Source organism: Chiloscyllium punctatum, chromosome 26 (assembly GCF_047496795.1).
Source record: "Chiloscyllium punctatum isolate Juve2018m chromosome 26, sChiPun1.3, whole genome shotgun sequence".
Taxonomy (NCBI): Eukaryota; Metazoa; Chordata; class Chondrichthyes; order Orectolobiformes; family Hemiscylliidae; genus Chiloscyllium; species Chiloscyllium punctatum.
In genome coordinates, this window is record NC_092764.1 from 45,872,201 (window position 1) to 45,885,009 (window position 12,809).

Below are 12,809 nucleotides of genomic sequence, written 5' to 3' on the forward strand. Positions count from 1 at the left end.
AAGACAGATACAGGAAAACAGTTCCGGGGTTTAAGATCTTCATTAGCCTGTACTGCCCCATTTTCTTCCATACTCTTTGATTCCTTTAACCCGAGGAGCTAAGTCTAACTCCTTTTTGAAAACATTCAATGTTTCGGCCTCAACTGCTTTATGTTGCAGAGAATTGCACAGGCGCATCACTCTGAGTGAAGAAATTTCTCCTCATCTCAGTCTTAAATGGCCGAACCCCTTATTGTTTTTGATTACATTGCCATTCCTTCACTATCACTGTGTCATGTTCCTTGAACTACCTTCCTAACAGTAATGTGATTGTCCCTACATTCCAGTTTGCAAATATCTTTTCAAAGGCAATTAGTGGTGGGCAATATATGCGCGCTGAGTCAGGGACTCCCACACCATGTGAACGAACATGAAAGGACTTCATCTAAGGAAGGAGTAGTGCTCAGAAAGTTTGTGATTTCAAATAAGCCTGTTGGACTATAACCTGGTGAAAAGAATGAGATAAAAAGTTATCAGACACAAAGTGAAGGAATGCATAGAGATAACCAACCTGTGGTTCAATATATTGCAGCAAGTTGTATAGCATAACTACCACTCCGTCTACTCCAGCAAAAGCCCAGATCTCCACTATCTTAACAACTAATACATACAAATGTGAAAATAATGAAGCATTTTATTTATATATCTGTGTTGCTCGCAGCAATTATTGAGGAGATTATTGATTAACTCTTGAAAGCCAAAGAACACTGCTGGATGACATTGAACAATCCTAAAAAGGAGGGATCAGGAGAACTGAAACATCAACTCGGTCCCATCCTCCATCAGACTATTTCCTAACCAACCTGTTCAGAGATATCATTACACAGCTGGGGAACAGGTGGGACTTGAACCCTGCCTCAGAGGTAGGAACATTACCCCGCATCTTAATAACTGTCCTGATGAATCCTTGCAGCCTTTCTTTAAGGGAAGGTTTAAAATTGTGTCGAAGATAAAACGTGCTGCTGGAGACGACGTTGCTCGACCCTTGGCTGCTGCCCTCAGTGAGTTGACGGAAGTGCTTTTATTCCAAAGGCGTTTGTTGGGTGGGGGAGTGTGGAAAAATGCAATTTTCCTTTCATCTGCTGAGCGACCAATAAAAGAAGGGGGAGGCGGGCCTGGGTGCAGTGAGCTGAATGAGGTGGGTGTCAATCAGCCGGTCGTGTGGGTGAAGTTTCTCCCTGTCACTGCCTCCCTGTGTGTTAGAGAGAGAGAGAGAGAGAGAAAGAGAAAGAGAGGGGGAGGGCTGGGGAAGGAGGTACTCTGAGCAGGAGCAGAAGCAGCAGCAGCGCTTCACAACATACACAGAGGCAGCAGCGGAGCTGCAGCATGGATTGAAGAAGTAAGCTTCCCTTCGAACCAAATCATGGATCTCTAAACTCTCTAAACCCGGGGACTCCCCCCTCCCACCCACTACATCTCCCGATGTTCCCGGAATCCAGCCCGATGCAGACAGAGCACTAGACATGGGGAAACTTCACTCCAAACATGGTAAGCCAGACAAGACATCCAAACCTTTCATACACACTCCACTGTAAAATAAAGACCCTCTCATCATAGTTACCTTTTCTCTTCCCCCCCCCTCCCCATTTTGTTCCAACTTCTTGCTGAACAGCCGCCGTTTGCAAACCCAGAGAAAGTCCCGAAGGTAGGCATTTGCTCTTATTTTAAAGTTTTAAACTTTACGTGAGTTTTTTTTAAAGTTTCCTCCATATTTGACCACAGCTTCTGTTTGGAAGAAGAACCCCACGGGTCTGTGTTTTCTTTTTGTTGTCGATCTTGACTCTAGGTGACAGTTTTGTGGTGAACGCTTGTTTAAGTCGAAAGGGGCTGGAGGATTGGATCGTCAAACAGAGGAACAGCTCGGGCTCCCAGAGAGCAGGCTGGAGGCTTTCTACTGCGGTAAGGGTCGACTCACCATTCCCCACACCCCCCACCCCAGTCAGATATACCTCTTCCCCGTGCCCCCCACCCAACATCACCCTACACCCCCCCCCTCAGCTCCTCATCCCCATCAGCTCCCCCATGAGTTCCCCTCTCCAACCCGACATCCCCATCAGCTCCCCCAACCTCCCCATGAGTTCCCCTCTACAACCCTACACCCCCGAGTTTCCCTCTCCTACCCTAAACCCCCATCAGCACCCCCGACCTCCCCATGAGTTCCCCTCTCCAACCCTACACCACCTCCCCCCATCGGCTCCCCACCCTCCCCTTCTCTCCCCTTCCCATCTCCCCTTCTCCACCTGCTCTCTTCACTTCTGTCCTACTTTGTGCTTCTCACTTTCCCTTCACTTTATCAAAGGGAGGGAAGGTGTCTCCCATGGTCTATGCTGTCTTTAGGAAAATCTGGAAGTGAGGCTGGATAGAAGTTGCCTGGCTGAACTCAAGGCACCAAATACATTTAACATTCAGAGATTAACTTGCACTCTTCCAAAAGTGGTGGGTTAAATAACTGTTGCCCAATTTTGCTGAACAAGACTCTAGAGAGTGCGGGTTCCCTCAATGGATTTTGTAAAAAGAATGCTTTTGGGTAGATTTTTGGGGTATTTTTGCATGGTACCAGTTGGTACATATAACAGCCGCAATTCAGATGTCATATGGAAAGTGTTAGAAATTCCCATTTGTGCATGCCTGTTTCTTTTTAACAGCCTAGGCTGCTCAAGCTCAGAGCTGATGTGTGATCTGAAAGATGTTCTTTTCATTTCCACCAACACCCCCCAAAAAAATGTGTGCAGATGTCTGAAATATTCGTTGACCTAGGCTTTCATGGGGAGCCAGGTCTGGAACCAACTTTCTTGACAGTTTTCTTCGGGAATGGGGTGGAAGTGAAAGAGAGGATCATTTTGAAAAGTTAAAACCGGGTGCCTGTAGATTGGGAAAAGTCCAGGTGATCACTGAAGAAAATATTATTTAAAGATATTGCCTTGCACTTTTACAAGTGTACTCTAACTGGAGGATATTTTTCCAGCATCAAAGAACCTTGATTCTGGCAAGATGCCTGCAAGACTCAGATCCACATCACTTTGGAGCTATGTGTTGTACGAAATTTGTTTTTAAATCTGTATTTTCCTGGGACAGGCATATTACATGAATGTCCAGGACATCTGCTAATTTTGTTTCTTTTTGTTTAAATGTTCAGCCTCCTTTGTAAATTTGCAGTGGGGTATTGGCACATGCTGCATTTTAAATGGAAGCATTTTGGATCAAAATCTGACAAAGTGCACATCATTTGTTTTGAAGTAACCGAAAGCTTGAAAGAAAAGATGAAAAAGGGAGCTTGGTCATTATCTGTGCAAAGAGAGAGAGTGTTGAGGCTGCAATTCAGATGTCATTGTTGAGGCAAAGCTTTGAAGTGGTTACAGTTAATCCTTTGGAAACTTGGAAAATACATTTGAATTGTGTTAGCGTATTGACAAATGTGGTATCAAAGCAGAAGTTATTAGAAGTTATTTCAAGTACATTAACTGTTTGCTGTAGATGCTGCTTACAGTTTGGACCTGTTGTAGGCACGTTGACATTTAATAGTCATTGAGTGACTATTTTATATTTGTTTTTGTATTGTTTAATGGTAGTTGGTGCAGACTTAGATTTAAAACTGGCACACCTAAATGTTGTTTAAATCCTTATGTGACTTTTTAAACATTTTAAAGAATACAAATGGAATGGAATTTACCTAGAATGATGATAATTTGTTGATAAAGCTGGTGACTCCAAATGGGTTTGAATGCCTATTAAAGCTGGCTGTAATAAGGCAGCTTGGAATTTTCTCTAATCCTGCATCTGGTCCCCTTCTTAGTGAATGAATGGATTACAGGAGACAAATCCACACGTAGAGCCAAGACTTTCTTGGCTGCTGCACTTTCTTACCACTGGGAAAAGCGTTTTCTTTTTAAAGGCCTCTTCCCTGCACCGCCTCCCGCCTCCCACCCCCCCCCCCCCGCCACACCCTCCCCCCACACCTTCCCCCCACACCCTCCCTTCCCATTCTGTCCCGTCTGCTAATAAAAGCAAGAAAACGAGAAAATAATTCATCAGCTTGTGCTGGATTCTTGTGAATGGAATGAAACTGTATCTTGACTTCCTGCAGAGTGCTGGATGAAAAGTAACAGAAGCCATGCAACTCCAATTGCCTCTTGACAAGGGATCTGAAAGTCTGCAGATTCCATTCCGCAGTTTGTTAAACTTGGCCATCAGTGTTAAGTGTAATGATTTTTTTTTCCATCAATTGATGTCTGATGCATTTTAATTGTCAGTTGTAATTCGTATATCCCTAAGAAGTAATGTAGATTTCATTGTCCTAGGTAAGCAAGGCCAGGAATTCAAAATGAAAATTGTCTCAGAAACAAGAAGTTACATTCCTAATTGGATCTGAATGCCTATAGTATAAGAGCTTCTGCACAACTTGGATTCAACTCCAGAGTGCAGACTGTTATAATTCTGTGGGGCTTGTCAGTGTTGCCTATGGAATAGAAATTATGGGAAAGTGTCAAAAACTATAATGCACTGTTGTTATTTAATGCTGTTGTATGGCTCCCTAGTGGCACAAGTGAGTAAATCTATACCACCCGGTGTAGTATTGGGGCATTCAGAGCATGAAAGTCCCAGGCAGGGATTCACTAGTCTGTGCTGGATTCACTGATCACTGCTGACTGAGGCAGCTGTAGGCGTTGGCTGTGGGAGTGGAAATCATGGGGGAACACGGGCTTGGAGGACCCTATAAAATCGTCTCTGGTTTTATGTTGGGAAATGGGGGTGGGGAAAAACAGTGAAGTATTTTTCCCCCCCAAATTTTGGTCAAGCAGCCCTTGGTAGAAATTTGTCATTTTGAATGGTGGGTCTGAATAGAATCAGAGTTGGTTACATTGTATTTGTAATCAAGTAGCCACCAGCATTCAGTGTTGATATTCTCACATGAAAATTGCCACTTGTTCAATGGAGTAAAAATTGGTTGTGGAATCATACTCGACCATAATTCATTGTCTGGGGGAGAAAACACAATTTTGTGCCAGGCAGCTTTGGCGTAACACTACTATTACCAGCTTCATCATGAGTGTAGATTGAATTGAACTTGTAACAACCGGGTTGGTGAGAATTCTCAATTGCAATATTTGCTTTCACTGTGCATTGCAGGAGGAGTGATTGTATGTGTGTAGCTATACATATATCAAAGTCCTGTTTTACTGCTTTTGGAAACTAATGAGATTTCTAATGATTGCTAGAGGTCTTTTTGCTGTTTTTGAAAAATAAATGGTAGTGCAATAGTTATTGAGTTTTTAAAGAAATGTTTTAAAATTTGTTTTGGCGGTTTTTCATTTAGTTCTATTTGCATTGAGTGTGTCTGTAGCTGTATAAGAAGATCTCTTCTAAATTATTTTGGTATCATTACCAAAATGTGAAATGACAGGTTTATAGTGTATATTGAGTGGTGTGACAGATACTAACAACATCAAAGGATGTAGGGATAGCACAAGAAAATGGTGTTGAAGTAGAGGACTAATTGTGATCGACACTGGCAGAGGAGGCTGAAGAGCCTGAGTAGCCCACAACTATGGGGAAGGTGTCAAAAACTATAACTACCACTATTCCAGTTCACACTCCAAATAAATATTGAGATGTTACAGCAGCCTTGTATGTAGCTTTGTGCACTTGTATAGGTTTACAAGGACATTTGCTTTCAAAGCATTTTCTGTGGTACATTGTTGTTCCTGTGAGTGTTTTTTTTGGATAGGGTAAGCTCCTGGTATAGCCTGCTGCAAAAATTGTACAGAAACCTGGTAGATGTTTGGACTATATTGCACATTTCTCTATTCTTTATTTTTTGTCCTTCTTCAAACGTTTTTCATTAATACTTTTCTTTCAAATTCAGATGTTCACTAACTAGTGGCATGATGATAGATAAATATTTCTCTTTTTTTTGTCCTATGTCTAATCTATGACTCTTCAAATTTAGTTAATGTCATGAGAGATTACAGAATGTTGTAATTTTCAATGTAATTTATTTCAAACTCCAGGTGGCTTCATTGGCAAGTTTTGAAAAACTGTATAAAAGATAACAATTTTACTTTATTATCTTCTATTCTCTGTAAAGCAGATTGTGGTTATGTTGCATACATTTTTGTGTTAGTAAATGACTGAGAAAGGAGACATACTATTTACAGTTTGAAGTTTTCATTCTAAAATGCTGCTAGGAAAGAAGAGACTTGTATCTATATAGCACTCACGACCATTGCACCAGCTCAAAGTACTTTGAAATTACTTCATTGGTTATAAAGTGTGGTGATGTTACAATGTAACATTGCAATCAATCTACAGACAGTAAGCACTATCAAAACACAATGTGAGAATGACCAAATGATTTTTTTTGTGATGTTTATTGCATGTTAAATATTAGCCAGAACAATAGGGATACTCTACTCCACTTCCTCAGAGTGACAAACATTTACAAGAGAAGTACCCAAAGTTATTGATTATTTTGTTATCCATCTACGAGAGCTCACAAAGCTTTGATTTAATGTTACTTTTGAAAAAAGTCATTTCGAGCAGTGTAGAACTCCCTCATTGCTGTTTTGGACTTAATTCAGTACTTCAGCACAAGAAATTAATTCCCTCAATTATAGTTCTTAATCATACCATTAAAAACATCTTTAATTCACTCACTAGAGACTTTTTTGTGATCACAGTATGGCAAAAGGAGACCCAAAGAGATTTTAAGTTCTACTGGAGGAAATTTGATCACTACTGAATTTCCGTGGAGCATTTTAGTTGAATCTCACTGTGAGCATCATTGAAGAAAGCATTTTGACAAGCACCTTTGGAATATTGTACAATAAAAAGTTTAAAAGTGTGAAAAGAGAGAATTTTTATTAAATAGTGTATTCTCTCTCTCTACTTTCCCCATTCCTGTTTCTGAAAGACTTGATATATTGTTATGGCACTGCTGCTGTTCTAAGTAAATGAGAAAGATCGATAACATTGTTCTAACTATTTATTGTTTCATATATTTGGTGCTGTTAATGGCTGACCAACAAAATAATCAATAACTTTGGGTACTTCTCTACTCAATGTGGCTGGGAATTGTAGGCTTTTATTTACACAAATGATCAAACTGTTAGCAGGCACATGTCTTACATAGGGTTTCTTTGTAGAAACCCATTAACCAACCTTACTGAAAGGTCAAAGGGATTAACCAGATTGAGTTTATATTTGCTATAGTGTCCGGTGGCAGAGGCAAAACTGTAGTACCCATTTAAAGAGAATAGATTTTCAGATCATGAATAGTGCCTGTGAAATGGCAGTAGCATCATCTTGTGGCAACTTACATTGGTGGAGATTTAAAATGAGTAAATTGTTCTTGGAAGTTTCGACATCATATGAAATTCCACCTTATGTTGAGTGCATGTGTGTAATATGAAAATGTACCCAAAGCTGTGCATTTGATTAGTTCTTCTAACATTATTAAGCATTAATTTATTAAGTTCCACCCAATAACTTATTAAATTGCATTTTCCTGATGTCATATTGAATTCACTATCATTGCGTAGCATATGAAATACATTTTGAAAATGTAGTTGGGAACTTTGTCAAATAAAGAATTTCCTGCCCATTTATAATACATTATTCTAGAATCATCGAACAATGCATATGAGAAGTAGCTATTTAGCCCATCATGCCGTGAGCTATCCAATTTCCACTCCCATCTCCTTTCCTGACTGTTTTGCAGATCTTTCCTCTTCAGCTAATTGTACAGGTAAAATGGACCTAAATGCTCCACACTAAATTGTCTTGATATCAGCACTGAAACTGATTGATGGAAGCCTTACATTTTGAAAATGCAAATGACAATCTAGGTAATGTTAAATGTTTCAATGATTCTACAGTTTTTATGTGTATTAGTTTTGAAAAATTTCCATTTGACCGCACAGTATTAATGCACTTCTAAAGATTTCCTGCAAATGTTGTTATTCTTCCAGTTGTTCATTGTCTAAATTACTGGCGGACCCTAAAATGTAGCAAATATATTTATTACTTCAGAGTGAGATGCTGTGCAAATATACAAAGGAAATGAGAGTGCTAGTGTTATGGATCCTTTGGGGGTGAAAATACAGAATACCCATCATACCCAGTCTGGTCTCCCTGCTACAGGAACGATGTTGTGAAACTTGAAATGGTCCACAAAAGATTTACAAGGATGTTGCCAGGGTTGAGCTGTAGGGAGAGGCTGGATATGTTGGAGGCTGGAGTCTCGGAGGCTGAGGGGTGACCTTATAGAGGTTTATAAAACCATGAGGGGCATGAATGGGGTGAATAATCAAGGAATCCAAAACTAGAGGGCATAGGTTTAAGGTGAGGGGGAAAGGTTTAAAAGGGACCTAAGGGGCAACTTTTTCACAGAGGGTGGTGCATGTATGGAATGAGCTGCCAGAGGAAGTGGTGGAAGTACAACATTTAAAAGGGATTTGGATGGGTAAATGAATAAGAAGGGTTTGGAGGGATGTTGGCAAATGGGACTGGATTAATTTAGGATATCTGGTCAGCATGCACAAGTTGGACCGAAGGGTCTATTTCCATGGTGTACATCTCTGTGACTCTATGAAAAGAAATGTAGATCACTTTTTTTAAAACAAAAGTTGAGAGTGCTAGTTAATTGGCAATCTGCAATTCTAAATTCTGTTGCATTGTTGTATAGAAAACATGAGTTTGTTTAGACTAGTACTTGGTTGGATGAAGGAAATAATAGCCACTTGAACTTGTGTCTGAAACAAAAGCATATTTAATGTAATAGTCACAATTTGGCAAGTACTTCCCTGAGATGCATTGCAAACAGACCATGTGTAGCATCTGAATGAATAGGTCTGTAAAGTGCCAAAAACTTTTTTGCATTTGAACAATTAAACTATACATAGTTAGATCATGGAGGTTGATCCAGGAATAAAATGGTAAATGACATGGAAAAAGTAAACTCCAGTCAATATTACTTTAAATTATGAATTGGGTGAAGAGGTGTTTGGAGGGGATAATGATGTCACAGATTTAAACTGGTAAATGGTTACGTTAGGGCAAAGATTGAGAAATTCAATGATTTGAATTGAATTTAATTTATTGTCACGGGTACTGACGCACAGTGAAAAGCTTTGTCTTGCGAGTAATACAGGCATATCACAGAGTTAAGTAGCATAGATAAATAAATAATGCGTAAACTGGCAAAAACAAAAACACAGGTACAGGTGAATGTTAGAGTTTGTGAGTCCATCCAGTATTCCAACAACAGTAGGGTAGAAACTGTTATGAAACGGCTGGTGCTTGTGTTCAGGCTTCTGTACCTTCTCCCCGATGGTAGATGTAGAAAAACATTGCCAGGGTGGGATGGATCTTTGAGAGTGCTGGCGGTCTTTCCTTGACAGCAGGCCTGGTAGATGGATTCTATAGATGGGAGGTTGGCCTTTTGTGATTGTCCAGGCCACGTTCACCACTCCCTGTAACTGTCTCCGATCTTGAATGGTACAGTCCCCATACCAGGTAGTGATATATCCAGACAGAATGCTCTCTATGGCGCACCTGTAAAAGTTGGCAAGGGTATTCACCGTCATGCCAAATTTCCTCATCTGCCTGAGGAAGAAGAGACGTTGTTGGGACTTTGTAACCAATGCATCCACATGAAGAGTCCAAGAAAGCTTGTTATGGATGATCACTCCCAGGAGCTTGACATTCTCCACTCATTCCACCTCTGTGCTGTTAATGTGTAGGGGGATAGAATGGCAAAGGCAAAAACACTGGATGTATTTGCAAAATAATTGGATGTTGCAAAAGAGTTATTGTAGGGTGTTTCTGGATGATAAGCTAATTTAGGTCAAATAATCCTCCTTGTCCAAAATACATTATTTATGTAAAGGAGAAACGAAACATTGTGATCTAGATGCCCTTAAGTACAACATTTTGAAATGGAGAAATCAACATTTATTTCCAAACCTATTGTTCGAATAGATGTGTTGTGGTCACAAGCGTTGAAGTTGTACGTCTCTAAAGAAGCAATATTTGTCATGCAGTTTTCTTTCTTCATCTGCATGAGTATCTATGTTCTAAAATAAAACATAGAGTTGAGATTAACTATTAAGTTTTGTTAAATTTAATATGATTCTACACAAGTAAAATCTACGTTAAGGAAGCAGGCCATTCAGTCCAACTGCACTATACCAGTATTTGTACTCCTTGTGCATGCCTCACTCTACTCAACTCTTGTCTTTCAGCCCATAAATTCTCTAATCCCTTTTGCCTTTATGTTTGCATTAACCCTCTCCTTGAATGTGTTAGTGTGTTCTGCTTCATGTGCCAGTGAGTTTCATATTCCCAGTGCTCCGTGTCAGGGTCCCACCAGTTTACTTTTTGATATACAGTATTTTTGTACAAAACATTTAAATTGAGGGGTTCTGATTGAATGACTGGGGAGACACTGCAGGTGGGTTGATAATCAGAAGACCCCAGTGATTTAAAATAATTGGCGAGATAAACAGAGGGAGTATAAGAAATGTTTTTACGTATAGTTGTTATATCCGGAGTGCACTGACTGAAAATGTTTTGGGAGAAGTTCCAATAGTGACTTCTGAAAGGAAATATTTTTTCCAAAAGAGCAATTTGCAGGATTTGCATATAGGAAAGAGCAGGGGAGTGGGATTCATAGGATAGCTCTTTCAGAGTGCCTGTCTGGCCTCTTTCTATGCTGATTCTTTGAAGCTTGCGCTGTGCAGATTGGTGTCAGCAAGGCACACTGGATACTTAACAGCTCCATGGAATGGAAATAAGTACCCAAATTTTTAATGATGCTGAGTTCTGTTTCCAGATGTTAACAATCAAAACTATCGGAATATTAATTTTCAGGTAGCCACCTCCTAGTTGCAGTGTAGTGTGGTTCTGGATTCTTTTGCTTTTTCTGATTAAAAGAACACACCCCGTAAAAGGTCCAGCCAGTAAATGCACTTGCCTTTAGTGGGGGGAGAAAGTACCAGCACCTGTAACTTGGCATTTTGAACCAGTGAGACCTTCACATCACATTACTACCACAGATGAATGAATTGGATAATGGTGTTTCTCAGCTGTCTCCAATTGGGCAGTGGTTTCAAACCATTTGAAAAAAGCCTATGCAAATGTTACCACTGATGCAGAGAGGTTTTACACTATTTTGTTTTCAAAAAAATCTAGTTCTCATCAAAAGCTGATGTTGAACTAGCTGCTTGATTGATCGTGGTTTGCACGGTGAAGGTGACCACGCAGTGCTGGTGGGTAGGAATGTCACTGTTCATACATATAAACAAATTTGTCAAAGTCACAACTGTGTGGAGTTTCTTCCCTTGGCAAGTTTGAAAACCCTGACCTATCCACTAGAATGATCATTGAACACACTCAATAGATTGCCAGCTTTGGGAAAAACCGTAAATATGATAAAATATGGTAATCAGGTGAGTTTTTTGAAGAAGTAACAAAGAGGATTGATGAAGGCAGAGCAGTGGACGTGATCTGTTTGGACTTCAGTAAGGTGTTCAACAAGGTTCCCCACGGGAGACTGGTTAGCAAGGTTAGATCTCATGGAATACAGGGAGAACTAGCCATTTGGATACAGGACTGGCTTGAAGATAAAATGCAGAGGGTGATGGTGGAGGGTTGCTTTTCAGACTGGAGGCCTGTGACCAGTGGAGTACCACAAGGATCGATGCTGGGTCCACGGCTTTTTGTCATTGAAATAAATGATTTGGATGTGCGCATAAGAGGTATAGTTCGTGCTTGCAGATGACACCAGAATTGGAGGTGTAGTGGACAGCAAAGAAGGTTACCTCAGATTACAACAGGATCTTGATCAGATGGGCCAATGGGCTGAGAAGTGGCAGATGGAGTTTAATTTAGATAAATGTGAGGTGCTGAATTTTGGGAGAGCAAATTTTAGCAGGCCTTATACACTTCATGGTAAGGCCCTAGGGAGTGTTGTTGAACAAAGATCTTGGAGTGCATGTTCATAGCTCCTTGAAAGTGGAGTCACAGGCAGATAGGATAGTGAAGAAGGCATTTGGTATGCTTTAATTTATTGGTCAGTGTATTGAGGACAGTAATTGGGAGGTCATATGGCTGTACAGGACATTGGTTAGGCCACTTTTGGAATATTGCATGCAATTCTGGTCTCCTTCCTATCAGAAAGATGTTGTGAAACTTGAAAAGGTTCAGAAAAGATTTACAAGGATGTTGCCAGGATTGGAGGATTTGAGCTACAGGGAGACATTGAATAGGCTGGGGCTGCTTTCCCTGGAGCATTGGAGGTTGAGAAGTGACCTTATAGAGGTTTATAAAATCATGAGGGGCATGGATAGGATAAATAGACAGTCTCTTCCCTGGGGTGAAGGAGTCCAGAACTAGAGGACATGGGTTTAGGGTGAGGGGAAATGATATAAAAGAGGCCTGAGGGGCAACCTTTTCACACAGAGGGTGGTATGTGTGTGGAATGAGCTGCCAGAGGAAGTGGTGGAGGCTAGTATGATTGCAGAATTTAAAAGGCATTTGGATTGATATATGAATAGGAAGGGGTTGGAGGGATATGGGCCAAGTGCTGGCAGGTGGGACTAGATTGGGTTGGGATATCTGGTCGGCATGGACAAGTTGGACCGAAGTGTCTGTTTCCGTGCTGTACGTCTCTATGACTCTATAATTCCACCAGGAAATCTTCATTGAGCTATCAATTTGTTTAAAAAAAGACTACTCTACAGAATTGATCTACAATCAATGGTGAGAGCGGA

At 40.5% G+C, this 12,809-nt stretch overlaps 1 protein-coding gene across 3 annotated transcripts in view; it reads left to right on the forward strand.

Annotated features, from left to right (window-relative positions):
• The first annotated feature begins 1,223 nt into the window (after window positions 1–1,223).
• nkd1 (NKD inhibitor of WNT signaling pathway 1) overlaps window positions 1,224–12,809 on the forward strand; it is a 104,967-nt gene continuing 93,381 nt past the window's right edge. The window contains exons 1-3 of one of the 3 annotated variants that reach the window (XM_072547338.1): window positions 1,224–1,527; window positions 1,652–1,684; window positions 1,826–1,938. In XM_072547338.1, the coding sequence (XP_072403439.1) occupies window positions 1,503–1,527; window positions 1,652–1,684; window positions 1,826–1,938 (171 nt within the window). In that variant the 5' untranslated portion in view covers window positions 1,224–1,502. The remainder of the gene's footprint in view (window positions 1,528–1,651; window positions 1,685–1,825; window positions 1,939–12,809) is intronic. The other 2 variants (XM_072547335.1, XM_072547337.1) reach the window with 2 other exon arrangements.